We start from the raw sequence: 22,404 nt of genomic DNA on the forward strand, positions 1-22,404 counted from the left end.
GTAACGGAGGAAGTCAGAGTTTACCAACAGTCGATGAAGTAAATTATAAGTGCTCGAAGATTGAACAATTTCAAAGTAGATTAGATATAAAACGTATAACTAACAATAGACACAGAAATCTATTAAATGCAAGTTCAGTCGTTTAGTCACACAAGTGGTTTCACATATTAATTGAAGTATAAAATTTCTTCGCGTTTATCTAACCGTTGATAGCAACGAGAGTGATTAATAGAACTAAAGGGAGTCACACAATTCACGTTTAAAGCTTCTAAATAATTTAACTCGTAATACGCAAGCCATATTGTATTATTAAAAGGTATCTCATGCAATTTCACCTATGTTAGATTACAAGCCTATACATACATAATTCTGTACAAAATAATTGCTATTTTCTATGCTATACATTTTCGACAAATTATCAGAATGTTGTGTTTATTACCTAATAGGATTGAGAAACTATATGAATTGCTCGTTTATCAAATCGATTATCTCTCCAAAACAGAAATATTTATTTCTACTTCAAGTATCGATCAATTTAGCGCCAAAATTCTAAAAAATTAAAAAATTGAAGTTAACACTTTCGCTGCCGATCACGCGCTGGCGCGTGACCAGTCTCTGTCCACCTCTTGCCGCTCACGCGTCATCGCGTGAGGCACCTGTGTTCATCAAACGGCGAGCTGCGTGGGTGGCAGTTTCGGGATGGCACGTCGTTCCAGATGGGCAGCGAACGTGTTTATCACTTTGACCTATGATCAGCTCATGCCTAGAAATCATCGAAGAAATAACTTGCGCCCTCTTTTCAGTTGCAGGTGGTACTCGGAAGCATTTTCCAGCGACGTGAGAGCTCAGCAGCGCCGAAACGATTCTCTATTTAGTGCACAGGGCGCGTTCAATCGAAGTGGATATGCACGTGCAATAAAGGGAAAAATTCGCGTCTTGTGACAGCACCGAACATTGAAATTACGGTGGATATCGATCGAAACGACTCGTGCAGGAAAACGCCTGGAAAAGGATAATTGTCAAGTGGATGTTTTAGTGAATTTCACGACTTTTCAACGATCCAATTCTACGGGAAGCAAAAACACCGCGAAAAGGCTGGGAACATTCCTCGTGGGTAAGTTGACAGTTGAGAAATTTTCTATGCTACATATCTGTATCGTTCGTTCCTCATTCACGTGTTTTGAATAAGAAACTATGAATGAACAGGTAACTTTCCATTCGATGTTAAACGTAGCATTTTCTAGTTGTAAATTCGTGTCGCTATTTCTACTGTTCATGAAATTACTTTTCTGTTTTCTCGTTTTCATCAACAAGAGAAAATATCAATTCATACTCGTGTGTGAATTAATCTTTGACATATTCGATGCTATATTATAATGAATCACTGGCTAATAGTTGACTAGATTTTAATGGTTTTATAAATTGTAAGCTTTAAATACCTTTTTTTATGTATTGTTTTTATTTTTAGAACACTTTCTTTGTTTTGTAGTTTGTACAATTTTGATAAGAGAAAAGTGAATGAACGATTTTTCAAGTGTGGCAGGAAAGGTGTATAATCATTATGGAATGCAGTCTTGTAATTTATAACTAGTGACGTATTGACATTGCATAAAATATACGTTTCTGAGATGAATTAATGTGTTGACGATTATCGTTTATCTTGTTCATAGTGGGATCAAAAAAAATCGAACAGTAATTTCGAGAATTGCGATCGAGATGATAGTCGAAGAACAAATATAAACTTCTTCCTTTTACAATATTATATAGACTTCATTGGGAAGAGGAGAAATAAAAAATAGGCATAAATGATACGTTTTTTTTTGTGCATCATCAATATGAGGTCACTTTAGGGTCATATTGTAATTGAATTAATTTTTTTCTCAGCTATAAACCCACGTTTTTAAAAACAAACCACTTTGTATACGCTTTAATTATTTTTGCTTGACAAATTTCATTTGTTATATCTTCTCTTGATTTTTTTGTCTCTATTCTCTCGTAAGTTTCACGTGACACGAGGTTTTCTTGAAAAATATTTGCTCAGCTGGCTAATTTTTGTCAAAATCAAAGAATAAGATATCATTCAATCTTTCCACAGTATCAGGCCATTGTCCACTACTTCTGTTTTCGATAAGGGCTAATCCCCTGGCCAGAAAATATTCGATACAATGTAACTCTGCTTTTTGCCTCACATTAGTACTTATTCTTCTTATTTCCTCTTTCCGTCATTTCTCATCACGCAAGTATTTTCTTTGTCGGTTTACGTCAAAGATATACGTTGCTTGGTAAATATCGATTACAAAACACTAAACGTACAGCTGATTTACGAGAAACATAAACACACACACAGCTCTACGAAAGGAAAACTGAATGTACAAATGTACACTGATTGTGAGTTTATGTTAACTTTAAAAAAGTTACACATTATATGGTTCGCGCCAATAAATTATATCGTGAACTGGAAATCCATAGCAATGGTAGGTGTGTCCCACGACAGTTGGCATTAAAATGCTGCGATATTAAACCATAATAGAATCTTAGTTTTTTATATTCAATATTAAAAAGCTCGTAATAAAAAAAGTTTATCTATTTTTAATTATTCGCTTTTTCGCAAGACTTTAATAAAACTAAAATTTCGAGATGCAAGTGCAAGTTGCACGTGCGGAGCTAACATCCTAAGTGTGAATTCTCGATGTGATGTAATTGGATAACTGATTATGCTTCTAATAACTCAAACAACACGTTAAAAGTGTGCCGCAGCAGTAACGTACCAATAATAGGTGGCATTGATATTCACGTGCCGAGCGCGATGGATGATTACCTCTCGTAGGCGTTTTATCATAGATAATAATTAATCGTAGCAATAGTGATCTAAACATGAGACTGTATTAAACTCTTATCGAAATATAGCAGAATGGGAATAGAATCGTATCGTTGGATCTATATTTTTTAAACCTTTATTTTCAGGAAACTTATCATACCCTTTCGTTATTACAATTCTCTTATAACGCGTTAGTAAGTGTTTTGGTCAGTAATATTGAGAAATAGTTTAGCGACTATGAGGTAAAAAAATACGCGGAAAATATAGAATAATATTTTTGATAGCCTGCTTCGTTTTCAAGAAAATTGAGTTTCAACTTTTGTCGAGCACGCAATGTACAATTTTAGTCGCTGGAGGGGCGAGGGCAACGCTTCTACTTTACAGTAGATAGAGTCAGTGGTCAGACTGTGAGTATACCTCTAACCCCGTAAACCCCTCCACCGCTTAATGCTTCACTTCCGTACACTCATGTCCGATCAAAATCCAAACTCAATTTTCTCGAAAACTCAATATGATATGTACGAATTTTTATTCTATATTTTTGCTTATTTTTTCATGTAGAATTACTGACTTTCCACTTGTATCATCATATTAGATTAGTATTTTCTTACTAGAAAAAATCAGTTAACGATAAGAAGATATTGAATATAAATATAGTTCATAAAATTGTTAGAGACCATTTAATAATTTAGAATTCCAACAAAGGATCGACAGACACGTGTACACGTGTAAGCAATGATTTTTGCTGACGAAGATGGAAATCTACTGCACACAAATAGTGCATCTTCGCGAATAACATAATATTATTGATCAGTTGCCAAATGGATCGCGATAAAACAGGATCCTGCTTAATTTTTCTCCGACAGACGAGACGAGGAATCGACCAGGCGGTCGTCATGGTGACTCCCCTCGATCGCCCACCTTAGCCGCTCCTGAATTGTCCTGTGTGTACTCACACATTCTCATAACTCATGGCACCGAAACTATGTACTCTGCTGACCTAATCTCTTTATCGTGATCTTTCTCCTACCTCGATTAGATTTTATTTCTTTCCTAAAAATACAAAACGAAAAAAAATGTGACTTATCGATTTTTTCTATTGTGCGTTCAATATAAATAAAAAGTCATTTTTTATTAATGACTTGTCATCTATCAGAGGTTATTTGTTACATATTATATAATTTTGATTAAAAACTATTTGTGGATTATGCTATCTAAAGAAGTTATGGTTTTTTTTAAATACAAAACTCATTATTGTCCTTTTTTAAATAGGATTTTCAGGAACAGGAAGTAATGAATTTTTTGTAGTACTGAATTAATTGATGAAGGAAAGGGTTAAGTGTAATTTAGCGAGCAAAGCTATAAAATATATCAACATACATATAGCGTAATTTGAGCTGTTCTCCTTAGGTTTCTCGTATTGTTTTTTATTAAACGATTTACCCACAAAGTGTTGTGAGTAATGCTACAATTCAGTGGCAATCGTGAACTGTAAATACAGTAGCGTTTAAGGTCTCGTCGCGTGTCGGCTAATAGCGCTCGTTTTAAATTCCTTTCCTGATAACCTTAAAGCTATGGCCACACCTTGTAGGTGAAGGTCCGCTGAGACCTGTATTCTGCATATATCGCGGGCGGAATATTACTAACTTCCAAGATTATATTATATAAAAGATTAACTGGTAACAGTGCTACCTAATATTATCGCTAAATTAATTTCTAGGCAAGGGGAATATGTTTGCTTTGTTTTTCCACCTTCGCGACAGAATTTCAAGGTTATTCTAATAGCGGCATCTAGGTGGAGATAAGAATATTAAAGGGTGGATATAGTTGAAACTTACGATTAATCGAAGTTATCGATTGAATCTTCCTTACGATAACTCGATGACCTATTTAATAACACGGTAGATAGTTCTTCCTACTTCAGAATAATTTGCTATCAAAAATTTGATAAACATAGAATGTTTAATATAGTACAAATTTTCTTTTTTAAGTTGAATGGGGTGGAGAAGCTCACCGAGCTAGCATCACTTTTAAATTTGTTAAGACATAAATTTCCTTTGGTAATATTCATCGCGAATTTTATATTTAGGATCGATAGTTGTGCAACGAAGTATTATTGGAATAAACTCCTACAGAGTATTTCACTAACTCTGTTACGAAAGATTTGGCAGAAACGTGGTAATAATATTAGTTTCAAGGTATCGAGAGATCTTTCATACTAAGTAAAGATCTTAAGCACTACTTTTATCGAGGCGGATGTAAAGCAGCCTATTAAATAATCATGAATAAACTTTTTCCATTTCCTTCTACTTGATACTAATTTAGACAATTTTTATGGAAAGACTTTTAAATGTATATACACGTATAGAGAAACTTACAGAGGTATAATTTCATAATAATTTCTAATCCGCATGGAGCGTCTCATCATAGACTGTCCGTTTTCACTTGCTTCTTCTTATTCACTTTGCTTCCTCTCACAGTGAGTCGTAAATATTAACTATATTTAACTTGAAGGTTTAAAAATTGGTGAGTGTGGAAATTAACATTTTTATTAGATCAGTAATTCTTTAAAAATTAATGAAGGTTTTTTGTAATTTTTCAATAATAAGTTTCTGAGAATTTGCTTTAATACCTCTAAAATCGAATAAAGATCAAGGAATGTAGAATCCGTTCGCAGAAAACTGAATGACGTCTCCTGAAGCCCGTCAATGACTGCAGGCGATTCATTCCCGTTTTTACCGTGTCCGAGTTAAGTATTAACATAGAGTCGACCTTCTCCCTATTTATATAAGCAATACTTAGTAAACTGTTTCATATCCTTGCAACACGTGTAAAACACGGTACTGTGTGCTGTTCATGCATTTTATTAACTAGTTAAACATAATGATTATTTATTTATGCACTTGAGGCGATAAGATGAACATATTGTTTAAGCAAACAGTTGACTTCAATTCACAAGAAAATCAATGTAGGATATAAAAATGTATATTACTTAATTTGTATTTATTTTTTATATTTTTGTATTTCATGGTATTTCAAAAATATTCTTACAGGTTTTTTTTATTAATTTTTTTTTATTTTACAGCTTTTGATTTTGTAAAAATGAATTTACATGCTTTGTATATTCCAGTTAATTTATTTTCACTGTGGTTACTAAATGATTTTACCTTGCACACTAGTTTCCTTTCATCGATTTTTTTTATTTGCTCACACCGTCTAACGTCGCATGCACTTTCTTAGACCCAGACGCACATGCATACTGCAAATAAGTCATTTCACATTACCTCTATGGTGAGTAAACATTATTTTTTTTTTATCAGGATCGCTTACTTACAATTATAACATGTCCTTGCTTTGTTACCCTCATTTTCATTCTTTTACCTTCAGTTCGAAAGAAATCTTCAAGTCTTCTTTAAGAAAGAACTTTTATTATAAGTGTACTGTTGAGAGCTCAGAAGATGGTCCCTGGAAATAATGCAAACCTAATTGATTCCAGGGACCATCTCCTGAGTCCTGAGTAATGCTAAAGTGTTACAAAGAGTTAGTAAAAGTTCTTTTTTTATAAACGACTTGAAACCAAAGGCACAGAAATAGGTACAATAATCCCAGCTTTATACTTTATACTTCACTACTAACTGAAAAATATTCCGCAGGCCAAGAACAAAGACGGAGCGTGTATGCTGAGGCGACCGACCTTTAGTAACCCATCCAAGATCGGTTGGGAGGTCCTTATGGTAGCTGAAGGGCGCGGACGATCCTTCCCGAGCGAGATCCAAGGGCTGAAGGGCTGGCCCCGTCGTTGGATCCACTCGGCCAGTACCTATATTTAGAAGAAACGATGACCGACAGGAATGAGAATTTGCTATGTGACGCAGAAAATGTACCAAAAGAACAAGATGTCTCGAACAGAGCTGCAAACAACAATTGGAACAACAACAACAATCAAACAGCTCTGATTAAAAGGGATGGATCAAGCAAGCAGAGGGATCATGCGAATTGGAACTATCGTCCACCAAAAAGAGCACCGATAGTGGGCTGGCAAAATGGCAGTCCAACTGTCTTCCCAAGCACACCCTGTCAAACACCCGATAGAGACACACCTGGCACAATTGACTTATCTCGTTCTCAGAGCGTCACCTCCTCCACGAAGAGCTCAGGGATCTGCCAGGACTCAGGGAACACCGAGGACCTCAGCAGCCTGGCTGACGAAAGGCTGCTGCAATCTACTCCAGCTAGAACCATCGGCAGAAGCGTCGAGTCCCTATCCCCAGATAAAGACACTCTACTGACTACCTCTCCAGACCTAGGCAGAAGCAAGGACCTCAGCTTGGGCGACGATCTAGTAGACAAAATTGACTTACTCAGTCCTGGGACAGACTGCACAGAGGACAGAATACCGCCCACACCTGTGGACAATAGCTACTTGACCTCGCCAAATCTTACTATTGGCCTCAGTCCTACCTGTAAAAGCGACTTGGACTCGCCAGGTACATTCCCATCAGAGAAGAATCAGGAAATAGAGAATGACAAAAAGTACTCCGAACCGAGAGCCATGATCACTCTCAATCCAGGCTACCAAGAGACCGATACGAAGGACTCTATCTACTCTGATAGTGTCTTGGACCTGGACAATGATGCTTCCTCCACAGACAAAGATAAAGAGAATAAACCAAAGATTCCTGACGGTGGCTGGGGCTGGGTGGTAGTAATGGCTTCCCTAGTCATCTCTATGATAGCAGACGGGATATCCTTCAGTTTTGGTCTCCTGTATATTGAATTCCTCCACGAGTTTGGTGCCTCCAAGTCGAAAACTGCCTGGATAGGTTCTCTATTCATGGCTGTGCCCCTTTTGTCTGGTCCTGTCATGTCAGCCCTTGTCGATCGCTATGGATGTAGGAACATGACCATCGTGGGTGGCCTGGTATCAGGGCTGGGCTTCGTGCTGAGCAGCTTCAGCAACACCATCGAGGTAATGTACCTGACTTTCGGTGTCATCGCGGGTCTCGGTCTGGGTCTGTGCTACGTCACAGCGGTTGTGAGCATCGCTTACTGGTTCGACAAGAAGCGAACGTTAGCTGTAGGTCTCGGTGCCTGTGGCACTGGTATAGGTACCTTCGTCTACGCGCCCATGACGACGTATTTTATTGAGGAATACGGCTGGCGAGGCACTTGCTTGCTCCTAGCTGGCACCTTCTTCAATATGATCGTTTGTGGGGCGGTGATGCGCGATCCTGAGTGGTGGATCCAGGAGCAGAGGAAACAGAACGCTACACCGAAAAAGTCTGTGACGAAGTCTGAGGGCGAGAGGCTCAGTGGGAGCCTCCAGGACGAGTTCCCTGGAGTTCAGAAGCTTAGGGAGATGTTGAAGAGCGGCCACACGCCTGAGTATATGTTACAGATTCTTGGTACCACCACGCAGGCCCCACACGCGGCGAATGGGGATATTAAATTCAGTAGTGTTGTTAATTTGCCTACTTTTGTGAAGCACAATGAGAAGGTGAGTTTTTCATTAAGTTTCAGGACAGTGTTTTGAGAAGAAGTTAGGCGAAGTGTGTTTTTGAGAATTACAGGTGCCTATGGAGGTACTAGAATTACTTTCCAGTAACCCGAGGCTGTATAAAGTTATTTTGGAAAATTACCCTAATGTCCTGGCATGTAGAAGCTCTTCGGATAAGAAGCTACAAGATTCTGGTGTAGAAGGAGGCAATAAAAGTGTCGTCACGATGTCTATGAGGTGATAGAGATAAAATACAAGTAGCACACACTCAAATTTTCATACTATTGCTCCGTTTTCTTCACAGGATTAAGCAAGCAAATAATGAACCCAAAGTCGAAAACTCCCACGCAACGAATAATGTTCAATCGAGGTCTAATTCTGTAAAAAACCATGCAAATAAAAAGCTAATTAAGAAGGATTCGGAAGAAACTAATCCTTTATTAACTAAGGAGCTTGAAACTGCAGTTAGTAAATTGAACCATTTTTTATACTGCTCAAAAAATTTATAGCATAGAAAACTTTTCGGCGAAAATTGACTAACTTTGACAGACGATAACTCCGCGAAAAATCGTCATAGAATCATGATCTTTTTTTTAAATTAGAGCTTGAAATCTCTATAATAGAAGCACGTGTCTCGATTTTAAGTTGAGTACACTCCAGTCACAGGAATTCCCCAAATATAAGGGCATGTTGTCATATAGAAAATTGCGAAGTTTGGCGGGGTGCACCGACTAGCTAAAATTTTTTTGGAGTATGTGGTTTACAGGATCATATAGCTGGAACCTTCCCCTTTAATTTAAAAAAAAGATCAGATCGATGCGATTTTTTTTCACGAAGCTACAGCACTTTAGAGCAACCCCTGCATTTTTCAGGTACGCGGGATAGCATTAATACATGACAAAAACGCAAGGGTTACTTTAAAGTGCTGTAACTCTGCGAAAAAAAATCGTAGCGACCTGATCTTTTTTTTAAATTAAAGGGAAAGGTCCGAACTTTATGCCACCTGAAGCGAAATTTCGGGAAAAAATTGTAGCAAGTCCCTGCGTCCTGTCAAACTTTGCAGTTTATCATAATAAAAATCGTCAACTTTGACGGGATGCAGAGACTTGCTCTAATTTTTTTGGGGCATAATCTTTGTAGTGACGTAAAATATGAACCTTCTCCTTTAAGTTACAAAAAAAATCAGCTTGATACGATTTTTTTTCGCAAAGTTACAGCACTTTAAAATAGACCTTGCGTTTTTGTCATGTATTGATGCTATCCCGTGTACCCGAAAAATGCAGGGGTTGCTTTAAAGTGCTGTAACTTTGCGAAAAAAAATCGTATCAAACTGATTTTTTTGTAACTTAAAGGAGAAGGTTCATATTTTACGTCACTACAAAGATTATGCCCCAAAAAAATTAGAGCAAGTCTCTGCATCCCGTCAAAGTTGACGATTTTTATTATGATAAACTGCAAAGTTTGACAGGACGCAGGGACTTGCTACAATTTTTTCCCGGAATTTCGCTTCAGGTGGCATAAAGTTCGGACCTTTCCCTTTAATTTAAAAAAAAGATCAGGTCGCTACGATTTTTTTTCGCAGAGTTACAGCACTTTAAAGTAACCCTTGCATTTTTGTCGTATATTGGCACTACCCGATGTGCAGTACAAATACAAGGTCTACTTTAAAGTGCTGTAGCTTCGTGAAAAAAAATCGCAGCGACCTGATCTTTTTTTTAAATTAAATGGGAAGGTTCCAGCTATTTGATCCTGTAAACCGCATACCCCAAAAAAATTTTAGCTAGTCTGTGCACACCGCCGAACTTTCCAATTTTCTTTATGACAACATGTGCTCACATTTAGGGAATTCCTATGACTGGAGTGCATTCAACTTAAAATTGAGACATGGACTCTTAATGTAGAGATTTCAAGCTCTAATTTAAAAAAAAGATCATGATTCTACGACGATTTTTCAGGAAGTTATCGTCAGTCAAAGTTAGTCAATTTTTGCCGAAAATTTTTCTATGCTATATGCTTCTTGAGCAGTCTGTATTTTAGATAAATGCCTTAGTTTTAGACGATTTAATATAATACTTGATTCTTTAGATGTCAACAAAACGGAAATCGAAGTCAGTAGCGAAACAGTGTAGCATAGGAGGTCTCAACTGTGGAATGATCAGAACAGATTCGCTTCCATGGTTGAGAAGACAATTCAGTACAAACACACACTACTTCAAAGATATCAGAGTCCACAGAAACTCTGTGATGTACCGTGGTGCTGCCCTGAACTTGCATAAGTACAGATTAAGAGCCAGTAGTTGTCCTAATATTTACAGAAATAGCATGACCACACTGGCAATGGAAAATGAGGAGGTATAGTCTGAACCTTCTTACTGGAATAAGCAATTAATATGCTGTAGGTGATGATTAACCATCATTTCGATTTTCTGTTTTTAGAAATGGTATAGTGAATTGCTAGATTTATTGAAAGGTATGGTAGACTTTTCAATGTTCCTGGAGCTACACTTTTTATTCTTGTCACTGTCGACGATTTTGCTCTTCACTTGGTTCATTGTGCCTTATTTCTATCTTGCTGAGCATCTTACTAGGAATAATTACTCTGAGTCTGACGCGGCAAATCTTCTGAGTATAATCGGCATCACCAATACAATTGGAATGGTATGTTGTTTCTATATTTTACTAATTATAATTCATAAAAGATTGCCACCTTTTTTTAAGTACCGCTGTTAATTACTTGAGGAACATTTCAAGAATCTTTTATTTTATTTTTTCTGTTTCCAGATCGGTCTGGGTTGGGCAGGAGATCAGCCTTGGATGAACGTCAGTAAAACGTACACTTGGTGTCTAGTCGCCTGTGGTATAGCAACAATTTTAATGTCAATATTCACACCTTTTTACAATTTATTGATAGTTACTTCCGCGGCATTTGGACTGTTTTTTGCGAGTAGCTTTAGTTTTACACCTGTTATACTTGTAGAGTTAATACCATTGGAGCAGTTTACCACTGCCTATGGCCTTACTCTACTTTGTCAAGGGATAGGAAATCTTCTTGGTCCGCCACTAGCTGGTTGGTTATTTGACGTAACCGAATCATGGGACTTGTCTTTCTTTATGGCTGGTACCTGGATCATTGTCTCGGGATTCTTCATTGGGCTCATTCCTTACACGAAAAATCGAAAGATTTGGGGAAAGGGTCCGATTGCAATGGAACGTGAAAAGACTTGTTTAGCTTGAATTTATCAGCTTCACTTTTAACAAGTTGATGTTACTATTGCAAAGATATATTATGAAATTGTTGATTGTTTTTTTAACATATGATTTGTTTTAACTTTTTATAGTAGTAAACTCCAAATATTGAGCAAAGGAAATAGAATAATTATAAAAAAAGTACTTGATAATTGATCTCACATTTTGCATTTTATAACAATTGCATAGTAACTTTTTCTGTACAATAATATGGGTACTTACTGTTAACAAAGCTGAACAAAAAGCAGTATAGAATTAAATTAATTGAACTTATTTTACGCCTAGTCATATTACATACTAAACTGTTGTATGAGTGCTATCCTAACTTTTAAGTCGACGAAACCAAGGGATTATAAATTTAAATTCATTTTTTAATTAACATACAAACGAACAATATTACTCCACATCTGGTTAAATCGTTCATTTTTATTATATCTAGTAAATATATTTTTCCTCTGAAATGTGTATTGTATCTAGTCACAAACGTATTCACGATTAAAGAAGGAGCAGTTGCTTTGTTAACTACTTGTAGCATACGTGCTTATGTATATGAATTACATTGTGTATTATCTTCACTTTGTGCTCATTATCAGTCAACAGAATACACGAAATCGGTGGCTGATAATGCTGGACTGTTTCTGCATTAGGAAATTATATTAAATGCGTTTAAATTGACTTGATCGTGAAAATACTAATCGAGGGAAAATTCAATTAGAAACAAATAGAAATTAATGTACTTCTAAATGTATTGCCTTACAACATCCAATGCCAGTGGCAGCATAAAATAAATCAAAGCTTTGCCAAATCGAATGGATTTGATGCAACTGATTTTGCACTGTTGTAACGAAACGTCCTACCTGTGATTGTATCCATTTTCAGGAAGAAAGAATTCAGCAATTTTTGGAAACTTTTAGCATGTACGTCTATTTACCAAGTATTCTAAACAGTTTAAAATATTAATAAAAATGATATATTCCAGGTTTTTCGAAGCCCAATATTACGATAATCGTAAACGTAGTAATTGAAAAAAAAGAAGTACATACTCGATAAAGTTTTAGATATATCTTTACAGATTTTTAGAAATATTTATACTTAGACAAATTTCATGACAGCGATAACAAACAATGTAACAAGAACCATGGTTTTGTTTAAATAAGAATTGTCAGTATTTGTGTGTTTACTTAAATGTTTTATTTTTAGTTAGTCGAGGTACTAGTGAAACAATTAATTGAATTATCTGTAGTAAATTTCATTGTGTGTTACTAGAAAATTTATTCTCACCTATGCAAAGTTTTATTAAAAAAATATATGTATACATGATTACTTTATATGAACAATATTTATCTATACACGTCTGTTAAACAAGTCTCCTCATTGTATGAGGGACATACAATAACATGCTTCCAACTATAAACTAGTCAATGATGGCAATCAAATTGTCATATTAACTTAGTGTTGAATTGTTCACGGAATGCACTATTTAAAAGCTTAAAATTACTGCAGAGCAAGCGAGTTTGGCGAAATTCAAAATTAAAACAATATATTGGTACATTTACGATATTTATAACTTATATTGTTCAAAATCGTTAATCAATATAGCAAACAATGAAAATAAAAAAAATGTGCTGGTTTCCTCATCTTTGTATTACACTGCGTATTATTGTGACAAAGATAAGGTTGTTAAAAATTTATATGTATATATAGGTACAAATATGTATATTTATATAAATATGTACATATAATATATCACGATATAATCCAAACAGACTTTTTAATTTACCAGAGAAGGACGGAAACGAAACAGTGTTACAAATATTACTTCTTTCGCTTTCTTCACTGTTTTCTTCTTCTTAAAAAGATGAAGTCACTTCCGCTGCATTTTCTAAATGTGTAATATCACCTAATAAAAACATAATCATATTGATATGATACGATAACATTTTTCCGTAGACTCATTTATAATTTTGTCATAGATAACATCGACAAGTAACAGATAAGTAATATTGATTAGCTTGCAATGCAATGTCAGGAACGTGTAACACAGCATAATAATGAACAGTGAGATAAAGCATGTCAACCCATCAGTAATGTTGCGTAATCATCAAGCATGTTCAGATTATATAAGTATTCATTTGCTACTTACTAACTTATTCAACTAGTTGCGTATTTTTAATATCCAGGCGAAGTACTCGGACTGCCTGGACTCGGAGTCGAGTTTCTGCTCAAAGCTCTAGGAACGCCCACAATGTTTGCAAGATTTTCCACGCTTCTAGGAAAAGTCTTCGTGATTGTGGAGTGTTCAGGGCCTATCAATGCATCACCCATCACGCCCAAGCGTATCCCATCACCGTACCTATGTAGAGTTATGGACATATCTGAAAATAATTAACATACAACACTCACCACTCTAATTTAATTAGAATAGGTGTATTTATTTTTTATTCTTCTATTCATAGCTATCATCATTCCTACTTCTTTTGAGTACATCTGAACGTGACAGTGTTAGTAACAATTTATTAACAAATAATCCTCTGAATATTTACTGCAATTGCCCTGCGGTGGTCTCCAATACATCACAGCGTCGACGTCTTCCACTAGAAGGTCTCCATCCACGTGAGTCAAGGTAAGGGAGTATCTCCTGGTCAGCTGGTTTAGCACCACTTTGAGCAGAAGAGAGGGTATACAAGAGGATATCAGCCCGCAAGAAGCTTCCGCCGCTGTGATAGCATAAATTGCGCTTTGCTTTGATCTTGCCTCCCGCATGTTCCTCTGGATGACCTAAAAAGATACATTCCTTTAACATGGGAGTACAATTACATTACTGTGAAAAATAGATAAGATCTATGTGTCTAAGTTCATTTAATTAACGAGAATATCTTCCTCTCTACAGTTCGCCAATGCCGCCACAAACCTGCAGAATTTCGACTAGATCATCCTCAAATAATGGAGTCCTCGTGGGCAATGCAACGCACAGGGTACCTCTAGCTTCGTGGTTCTGCATGAATATTGTCCTCTGCCTGACAAACTTCCCAGTAGCCAGCACGTCGTTTGGTATCCTAACACCAGACTGCCGGAAGTACTCCTTTAAAGAGTCAACCGTGGCAGCCAACAGGATCTCCGCCTCAGAGGCTCCTGTTATGCTGGAAATTTTTCGAAGAATATCAAACTCTACCTCCTCCGACCATGCAACCACCTTCCTCCCACAAGGGGAAGTGGTCTGCAATCGGTTAGCCTGAGGATGCTTCAAGAACAGCTCCTCTAAAATCATTTTTGGGGCTTTGATCGTTATCCAGAAGATGGAGAATAGTTCTACAGCTGCCTGAAGTACCAAGGGTATATAGTACCACAGCATGGAAGTCAAAGTATCTGAATAGTAGTGCTTGTGACGGGAGTTCAATGCTCGAAGCTCTCGCAGGATCAGTACTGGTGTCTTCAAGGTTGCTGTGACTGTCATGTGCCAGAACCAGAGGATCCCGTTGTAGATAATGTCGAAAGGGTTGATGGATTTTAAAAATGCACGTGAGAGCACTGCAATACCAAAGTTTCTTTTGGAGGCTTCTCGCTGGAGGATCATCAGGGCGTCGAAGATCTTGGATTTTTCTCCTTTTCTGTTTTGTCTGAAGTAAATAAGAGGAAATTAGTATCGTGAATATTTTTTATTGTATTAACATAGTTCCTACTAGTCTATTAGTGAGTAAGTGAAGTTTATTTTTCAGCCTCACTGACACAGAAAGAGGAACCTGTTACATACTCCTATATACCTAGTCAACTCCTTCAGTGAAGAAACCAAAATTATCACAGCAATTTTCGCACACTGAAAAATACCAATTTGTTTCTTCAGTATCTCTGGTCGTTCGTTCGGATCATTATTATAAAGAAACTCGTTCCAGTAGTTGCTGAAACTTTCCGTGAGCTTCTGGTAAAGCTTCGGAAGGGCGGAGGGTTCAGCGTAGAGATTCGTGAAGGGTGATTCGAACTCTTGACACGTCCAGTTTTCAGTGGAATACTTCAGTGGAAGGAAATCGGCTAATGCTAGATGCTCTTGACGTAGAAGTAGATGATGGACCCTCACTAGACAAACTTGGCGCTCTTTGCCGTGAAGAACACAGTTTATCACGTGCACCTGCCATGGGGGCTGTCCCAAAGGCAGGAATTTGGAAGTTAGGTCGCTGACGTAGTCCTAGAATGAATGAATCTATTGCACGTAACTGTGTTACAGATATTATTTTTGCAGTCGCATTAATGAGACTGACTTGAATGTTAGACTCTGTGAGAGGACGTCCCCTGTAAGAGCATGGTGAAGTTAATAAATGATTATTCAGAGAGAAATGATTCAGATCCCTCCACACGTAGAGGCCCCATCTCGTTAATAATTGTGATCGTAGAAATCTTTTCGACGAGATCAAATGGAGTAAATGCCCTTGAATGCCTTCTGCAATTGAACGGCCTTGAACTAGCAATGTATAAATGCCCTAAATTAAAGAGGAGACATTATAGAAATTTTCATGTATGTCGCAATGAATTAATTGAGCAATGGTTTACACCTACGTGATTTCGAAGATGGTCCAAGATTGAGCGAATGCTGGTCTCTTCCACGACGATAACATTTGGATATTTCCACTTCACGAAACGTATCCAAGCCTTCCTCGACCATGTCATTGCTACAATGCAATTAGGAAGAAAGAAAATAATGTACTTTTTTCTTTTATTTGTACATTAAGACTTTTTGGCACTTTATATAATACTTGCTAGAGTTTACCGAAGGTAATCTGTCTTCCTTGATTATTTCATCGTTTCTGTATATCGTAACTTTGACAATATTCTGTTCAACAGTATCTACTCCCGACGTAAACAAATATAATACATACATATGAAAGTGTCTCGACTTCACATTTCCTATCAATCATTATAACTTTTTCGCGTATCCAAAGTACAATGTGTGGAACGATAATTAACCGGATTTGTTACATATAGAACCCTATCAGAGTCATATAGTTTTAGACAAAACAGTATCACTGATTGCGTTCAAATGATTACTTTAAATTCAATTTTTATAAATCTTTCAAAAATTAAGTAAACTTTCCACAAATAAAACATACATATAAAGAAGAAATCAATGGCTGCTCTATCTTATATACTTCACTGCTGATTGAAGAAGAAAGTGTATAATTTTTTTCTGAAGGTTTTTAACATTCATAGCAAAGTCACAAGATCATTAAATACCCATAGAACTCACACACTAAATGTCATTGATCTTTTTATTATCAGAAAACGTCCTTCAAGCATAATTACCCGGATAAACGAACAGGAAGAGCGGTACCAAGACAAACAGCAACAGCATGCTGAGGCCAAGGTGGACCAGAAGCGAAATGCCGAGGATATCCATTGGGTTGAACATGAAGGAGGCCATGGCCTTCCCGATGATTTCCACGTTCTTCGAATCACTTTAGAAGAAGCGAAGAATTGTCGAACCGCAGAAAATTCTTCGAGTGACTGACTATTAACTATATCGACCGTCGCGTATTCGAAACGGTACTACTAACTGCTGTATGGACGATTGTGTCCGAAGTCCTGACCCTCGACCTCGCTGCAAAAGGTCAGCCAGACATTGGCTTTGATGATACAGTGTCGCATCGGAAGCACTGTCCTCATCTCCCTTCGTTCCCTCCTCGGAAAATCCTCGAGGATTTACAGCACTTGCCAAAAAATGAAAGCACGATTGACGAAGACTTCTGAAAGTGACTTCTAAGGTACCAAAGGTGATACAGATTGTGAACCAAATTTTTGAACTTTTGTAAATCGAATTGCTTTAAGGGACAGAGGATCTTTATCTCGTCACAGAAATGGAGAACTCCTTTTCTTAGGGCCAAGAGAAAATTTCTGCATCTGGAAGTCCCTTAAATTCTCCTAAGTGATTCATTACGAAAGAAATGAAGAGACTCATGATAAAAAATGATAGAGATTCATGTGATTTTAATATTTTGACGTGTACTTGTGGCATTGAACGATTGAAGATAGAACAGACAGAAATGTAACAGTCCTTTGGGTATGAATATTAGTTTTCTGTTAGTGTGGTGTATGTAATGAAGTGTTAAATATGAATCTTAAAGCAAGGAGATAGTTAATTATTTCATTTTATTAGAAATATGTATTTACAAAATGGTATATCAATGTACATAGGTGTATATATTTACAATCATACAATTATACAAAAAATATGCATTATTGTTCGTAGTTTCTATCGTTTTAAAAGTAATGTCTCTCTCTAACTAAGTAAGAGAATATTATGTCTCTAAGTTTCTAGAGTTCTTATATTGTCTAGCGTCCAAACCAGACATAACGTACGTAAATGAACAACATTAAATAATCTTACTTTTACGAATTTCGTTGCTAGTCATAACTCAATGACCATAAATAAAAATTGCGCCGATAGTATAGCATATACTATGTAACGAATGTATTACTACATTTTTCGATATGACATAACAAAACATACGTCGCAAGCATTAGTGTCAGTACATTCTTCCAGCTTTTAATTTCATACACCGCCGTCTACTAATGGCTTAGTGTGTTTGTCTCGTTTCGCATTGTGATAGAGATACGAATGTACACGTAGACTGTTGCTATTCTTATATTTATTACCACAAAGCTTACACGTTAAACTTTCAAGTGGGCCGTGAATGTAGCGGACGTGAAGCTTGAGATTCTCCTTACGAGTAAAATGACGAAGACACCATGGACAGGAATACATTCGAATAACTTTGCCTCTCTCCATGCGCAACGTTGGTCCCAGTTCAGAGACAACACGTAGAGTTGTTTCCAGAGGAAGAATGTTGTTAGAAATACCTTTAACAGTTCGTCGACCTTTGTTGTGGCAACCAGAGTCATAGGGGAACTCGTTTTGTGGACCACTTATATTGCCTACATTTAAAGAACAGAAATTAATAACAGTGGCGAATTTTTCTATTTTAATTGTACATAAAAAAGAGTAATTGCTAGATCAAACAGTAAAAATAAAAAGATACATACCAAATGGCTGAGTTTGTGTATTCTGATTATAGGGAACTAACTGCATATCTGGTACAAAATCTGGAAAATCAATCACTGACTTATTATGCTGTATATAACTATAGAATTAGTATCTAGGGATTTCTATAATTTATTCTATACATATTCACAAATTACTTGAATACAATAATACCTTTTCTCTGCATGTTTTCTTCAGCTTTATAAAGCGATTCATTGGATAAATATGTTTTATATCCTGTTTCTGAATCTGCATCAAGCGTATAATCCAATGGTTCATGCTTTGTTGGTTCTGTGTGACCAATATCAGCTGTGTAGTCTAATGGCTCTTCTTCACTACTTTGAATGTCTACATTTCCACAATTATTATTTGGTGGTAGATGAATATCTTGAACATTGTAAACTGGGTCACAAGTAGAATCTTGGTGGCAACATGCATCACTGGAAGCTGTGTTCTTTTCTATAAGTTCTTTGTCATGTAGCTCTTCCCTCGATGAAACATCCTGTTCATCACATTGTCGATCTTTGTGTGTCAATTGCTTTGAATTTTCAGTAGCAGGAATATTTAACTCTGATCCTGTACCATCAATACTGCTTTTTTCTGCATTAAATGTGTGGTCTAACTGTTGCACATCTTTGGTCAATGTTTTCTCAAGTTTCTATGGTGTAAACAATATTCTCTTTTACTATATAATTACAATATTAAGTGTAATTAACATACCTGTTCATTTTCTGTGGTTAAACCTTTTATTTGTAAAGTTTCTGCCACTTTTAAGAAACTTGCTATATCTTCCTGCTTTATATTAACTTCCCCTTGATACATAAAATGAAGCATTGCTGATAAGTCACGATAGTTGACATCTTTCAAGATTACAATTGGATGTTTACATGAGTTTCCCTGTGATGTAAATATATTAACATTATAATATAATAATGAATGAGAATAACTGAATAAATTCAAATGTACTTTAAAGAGTTCCCTGAAATATGTACTGCAAACTGATAATATCAACTTATGTGCACGTAATATTTGACCCTCTGCAGCTAACGTTACATCAACCAATTGCTCATCAGTTAGTAACGTATATAATCCAGATGATAAGTTCCTTGGGAAGCTGTTCCACACTAATGAAAATTGTTCTCCAGACATTATTTCTCTGAAAAGAATTTTTTAAACAAGAGTAAAATAAAAATCTGTAAAGTAAAATATTAGTTTACACTTTAATTAAAATAATGCTACTCAAACTAAAAAAATTCCTTTGTTATTTTTACATTTGAAATTGATAACTATCAATTACGCAGTAATTAAATAGTTTGTACAGTTAATCATTTTGAAAGACAAAAAAGCACTGTCGTTATAAAAAAATTACATTAAGAATGAAGGAACAATGTGTTATTTGTTCAAAAAATTAACCTTTATTAAAACGCAATTTGACGGTTTCACGAAAATAATCCTTAAATACCGCAGTGTTCGTTATATAAACAATTTGATTTTAATAACTGCGATTCGAATTGTAAATTGATAAATGTCAACTTAATTCCGCTGTCACTACAATTTTTTGAACTTTTGAAGGATTACAAAGATCGTTTCATCAGTTTGCAAACAAATCATATCAAATTTTCAATCGTCCTTTACAGTTTACAAAACAAATATTTCACGAATCAAAAAATGTTTACAGCGGTATAAGATGGACGAACGTATGAATAATTCAAGATAAATTGTCGCGCCTTTCAATCGCGTACTAATTTCAATCGTATTAGCGTTGTTTTGTTTTATAAAAAGGGGGACGAGATAATATGTGAAAAGCTATTTTCTAATTTCAAATTTGGAAGTTATTTAGAATTATTGTTTTCATCTTTTATAATGCAACAATTTATGAAATGCACTATATACTACTTAGGTATTGAAAAACAGCCATTTTGTTGATGATAGTAATTCGTGGATCCCAAATTCATAACTTTAAATTTATGCATGTATGTAAACATTTTTTTAAATTTTTTCGACGTAATTGCATATAAAAATATAAATTAAACTCTTATTCTTTGTATTCACTTTATCTTGTGTTACTAAAATAATAAAATGACACTATAAATTAGAATTTATAATTTAAAGTTAGTGTAATCTAAGATAAATAATATTATTTAACAGTATGAAATTCATTTTTTTAATGATTTCAAACAATTGTGTTATTAATATTTCAACAAATATTCACAATTCTTGCGTATCATCTTCACCTTCACGCAAACGAAAACATTTCCATAGACCATAACGTGCTTCCCAATCTACAAAAAATAATTCTGGCTTATCCCAGAGGATATGATGTGCTGCAAAATTATATTGAGCTTGAATGGGTGGATTTAAATGCGGAGCCCACTGTGCTCTCTCCAGCATGATTTTGTTCACGTACTCATAAAATACTTTAGCTTTATGAATCCAACATAAAAGAGACATAACTGCTATTACGGTGGCATGCAAATGATAGGATACTTCAGAATGATCCTTTTGTTTCTTCAAAGTTAAGTCTTGTAAGTTCATCATGAGGCAAACTATAGCTGCTGCTGTAAATCCACATGGAACTTCTATGGCAATCAAAGAAATTGTGCAATATGTTGCTTCTAGATTCATCCGTGATGTATAATGGCTTATAATACTTTTTAAGAGACTATCATGCAAAATTTCCCTGTGAAGTTTGCAAAACAGTTTATCTTCTTTGAGACACTGAGGTATTTTTAAGTCAAATTGGCCATGCTCAAAAAAAATCCTTGGTGTGTCGAAACACATTTTATTTTCATGCCTGTCCAGTAGATATTGTATAACTCTGTTACCCAATAAACTTACTATTTTACTCTTTGATGCTATCATATCCATCAGTAATGGAAATATCTTTGGTGTTAAGGTTTTTTCATATGTTGTTACTTTATGCATATATGCTGTATATTCAAGGGTACTTCCAAATTCTAGAATAGTTTCATCAGTCATTCCTTTTTCAACAGCCCATGAACTCATATGCTGTACTATAATAAGAAGATGATCATTGCATAAATGTTTGACCATGTTTAATATGCAAACTTCTAGACCTTTTTTGAGCATGGTGTATGATTGGGACATGGTATTATCTACTGATTGCATAGAAGTTATGCTGATATAAAAGGAATTTAATATTCTTTCGATAACTAGCACAGTTTCATGAGTGTCTGGCCAGTTATAAACATCTAATAATTCATATAATATTCTTATTATTCTTCTAGTGTCCTCTATACTTATATTCGGGGCGTCAACTACGTCCCACATTATATGGAACATTAATGATCCGCTTACACCACATTCCAATAAACTAAACATAACTTCAAAACAGAAAGTCTCAAATTCCCAAAGTTTATTTTCATAAATCATTTTAAGTACTGCTCGAAGGATTGTCTTCGATTTTTGAGGAATATACATTTGCAATAAGCTATTATAACATTCTTTTACGAGCCGACGTTTTCTTCGGCGTTTCCACTCACATAAGTGATTCGATTGAGCCAATTTTTCGTTATAATAGAAGAACAGTTTAAGAGTGCACGTAATAATTGCAGCATTTGGTTCGTATGATAATAGTTGCTTCTGTGAGACACCTTTTGTTATACTTATTATATAGTTTAGTGCTGCTTCCTGCTCCTTCAATGAAGGTGAGGGCATAGAAGAACATACTTGTTGTATGTAAGCCAATTTACTGATCAGCTCTTTCTCTGGTATCATTATTTAGTAATATTGCATTTATATGATACAAAGCACAACAAATATAATTTTGGTAAGAAATATGTTTTAAATAAACAC

The 22,404-nt window shown here is 35.7% G+C and overlaps 4 protein-coding genes and 3 long non-coding RNA genes across 9 annotated transcripts; 2 read left to right on the plus strand and 5 right to left on the minus strand.

The window, feature by feature from the left end:
• Window positions 1-2,938: 2,938 nt before the first annotated feature.
• LOC143188147 (uncharacterized) lies at window positions 2,939-5,546 on the minus strand. Its single transcript, XR_013003489.1, has 2 exons — window positions 5,451-5,546; window positions 2,939-3,871 (listed from the first exon to the last, which is right to left on the minus strand). It is a non-coding gene; the product is annotated as an uncharacterized LOC143188147 (long non-coding RNA).
• Window positions 5,547-5,898: 352 nt separating this feature from the next.
• Window positions 5,899-7,045, minus strand: LOC143188148 (uncharacterized). The gene is made up of 4 exons (XR_013003490.1): window positions 6,919-7,045; window positions 6,455-6,638; window positions 6,153-6,228; window positions 5,899-6,077 (listed from the first exon to the last, which is right to left on the minus strand). It is a non-coding gene; the product is annotated as an uncharacterized LOC143188148 (long non-coding RNA).
• On the plus strand, window positions 6,632-13,324 carry LOC143188143 (uncharacterized). 2 transcript variants are annotated; one of them, XM_076392224.1, is made up of 6 exons: window positions 6,632-8,315; window positions 8,389-8,552; window positions 8,620-8,779; window positions 10,401-10,667; window positions 10,752-10,973; window positions 11,097-13,324. In XM_076392224.1, the coding sequence occupies exons 1-6, from the start codon at window positions 6,657-6,659 to the stop codon at window positions 11,547-11,549; spliced, it is 2,925 nt and encodes a 974-aa protein (XP_076248339.1). In that variant the 5' UTR covers window positions 6,632-6,656; the 3' UTR covers window positions 11,550-13,324. The 2 variants fall into 2 exon arrangements, with proteins under 2 accessions (XP_076248339.1, XP_076248340.1); XM_076392225.1 differs by having other exon boundaries at window positions 8,620-8,776.
• An 18-nt stretch (window positions 13,325-13,342) lies between these two features.
• Window positions 13,343-16,971, minus strand: LOC143188146 (uncharacterized). Its single transcript, XM_076392231.1, is given in 8 exon segments — window positions 13,343-13,461; window positions 13,705-13,936; window positions 14,105-14,359; window positions 14,430-15,178; window positions 15,323-15,741; window positions 15,815-16,033; window positions 16,110-16,222; window positions 16,854-16,971. Coding segments are annotated over 7 exon segments (2,079 nt in total). The 3' UTR covers window positions 13,343-13,461; window positions 13,705-13,730.
• Window positions 14,437-17,692, plus strand: LOC143188149 (uncharacterized). Its single transcript, XR_013003491.1, has 3 exons — window positions 14,437-15,183; window positions 15,278-17,311; window positions 17,382-17,692. It is a non-coding gene; the product is annotated as an uncharacterized LOC143188149 (long non-coding RNA).
• On the minus strand, window positions 17,682-20,446 carry LOC143188145 (uncharacterized). Of its 2 annotated transcripts, XM_076392230.1 has the most exons (6): window positions 20,002-20,272; window positions 19,555-19,744; window positions 19,309-19,485; window positions 18,763-19,246; window positions 18,591-18,650; window positions 17,693-18,482 (listed from the first exon to the last, which is right to left on the minus strand). In XM_076392230.1, exons 2-6 carry the CDS (start codon window positions 19,735-19,737, stop codon window positions 18,100-18,102), a joined length of 1,287 nt encoding a protein of 428 aa, XP_076248345.1. In that variant the 5' UTR covers window positions 19,738-19,744; window positions 20,002-20,272; the 3' UTR covers window positions 17,693-18,099. The 2 variants fall into 2 exon arrangements, with proteins under 2 accessions (XP_076248344.1, XP_076248345.1); XM_076392229.1 differs by having other exon boundaries at window positions 17,682-18,482; window positions 19,309-19,744; window positions 20,002-20,446.
• A 350-nt stretch (window positions 20,447-20,796) lies between these two features.
• LOC143184930 (uncharacterized) lies at window positions 20,797-22,331 on the minus strand. Its single transcript, XM_076387543.1, has one exon. The coding sequence runs from the start codon at window positions 22,324-22,326 to the stop codon at window positions 20,797-20,799; it is 1,530 nt and encodes a 509-aa protein (XP_076243658.1). The 5' UTR covers window positions 22,327-22,331.
• Window positions 22,332-22,404: the final 73 nt, after the last annotated feature.

This window comes from Calliopsis andreniformis, chromosome 2, assembly GCF_051401765.1.
Source record: "Calliopsis andreniformis isolate RMS-2024a chromosome 2, iyCalAndr_principal, whole genome shotgun sequence".
Lineage (NCBI taxonomy): Eukaryota > Metazoa > Arthropoda > Insecta > Hymenoptera > Andrenidae > Calliopsis > Calliopsis andreniformis.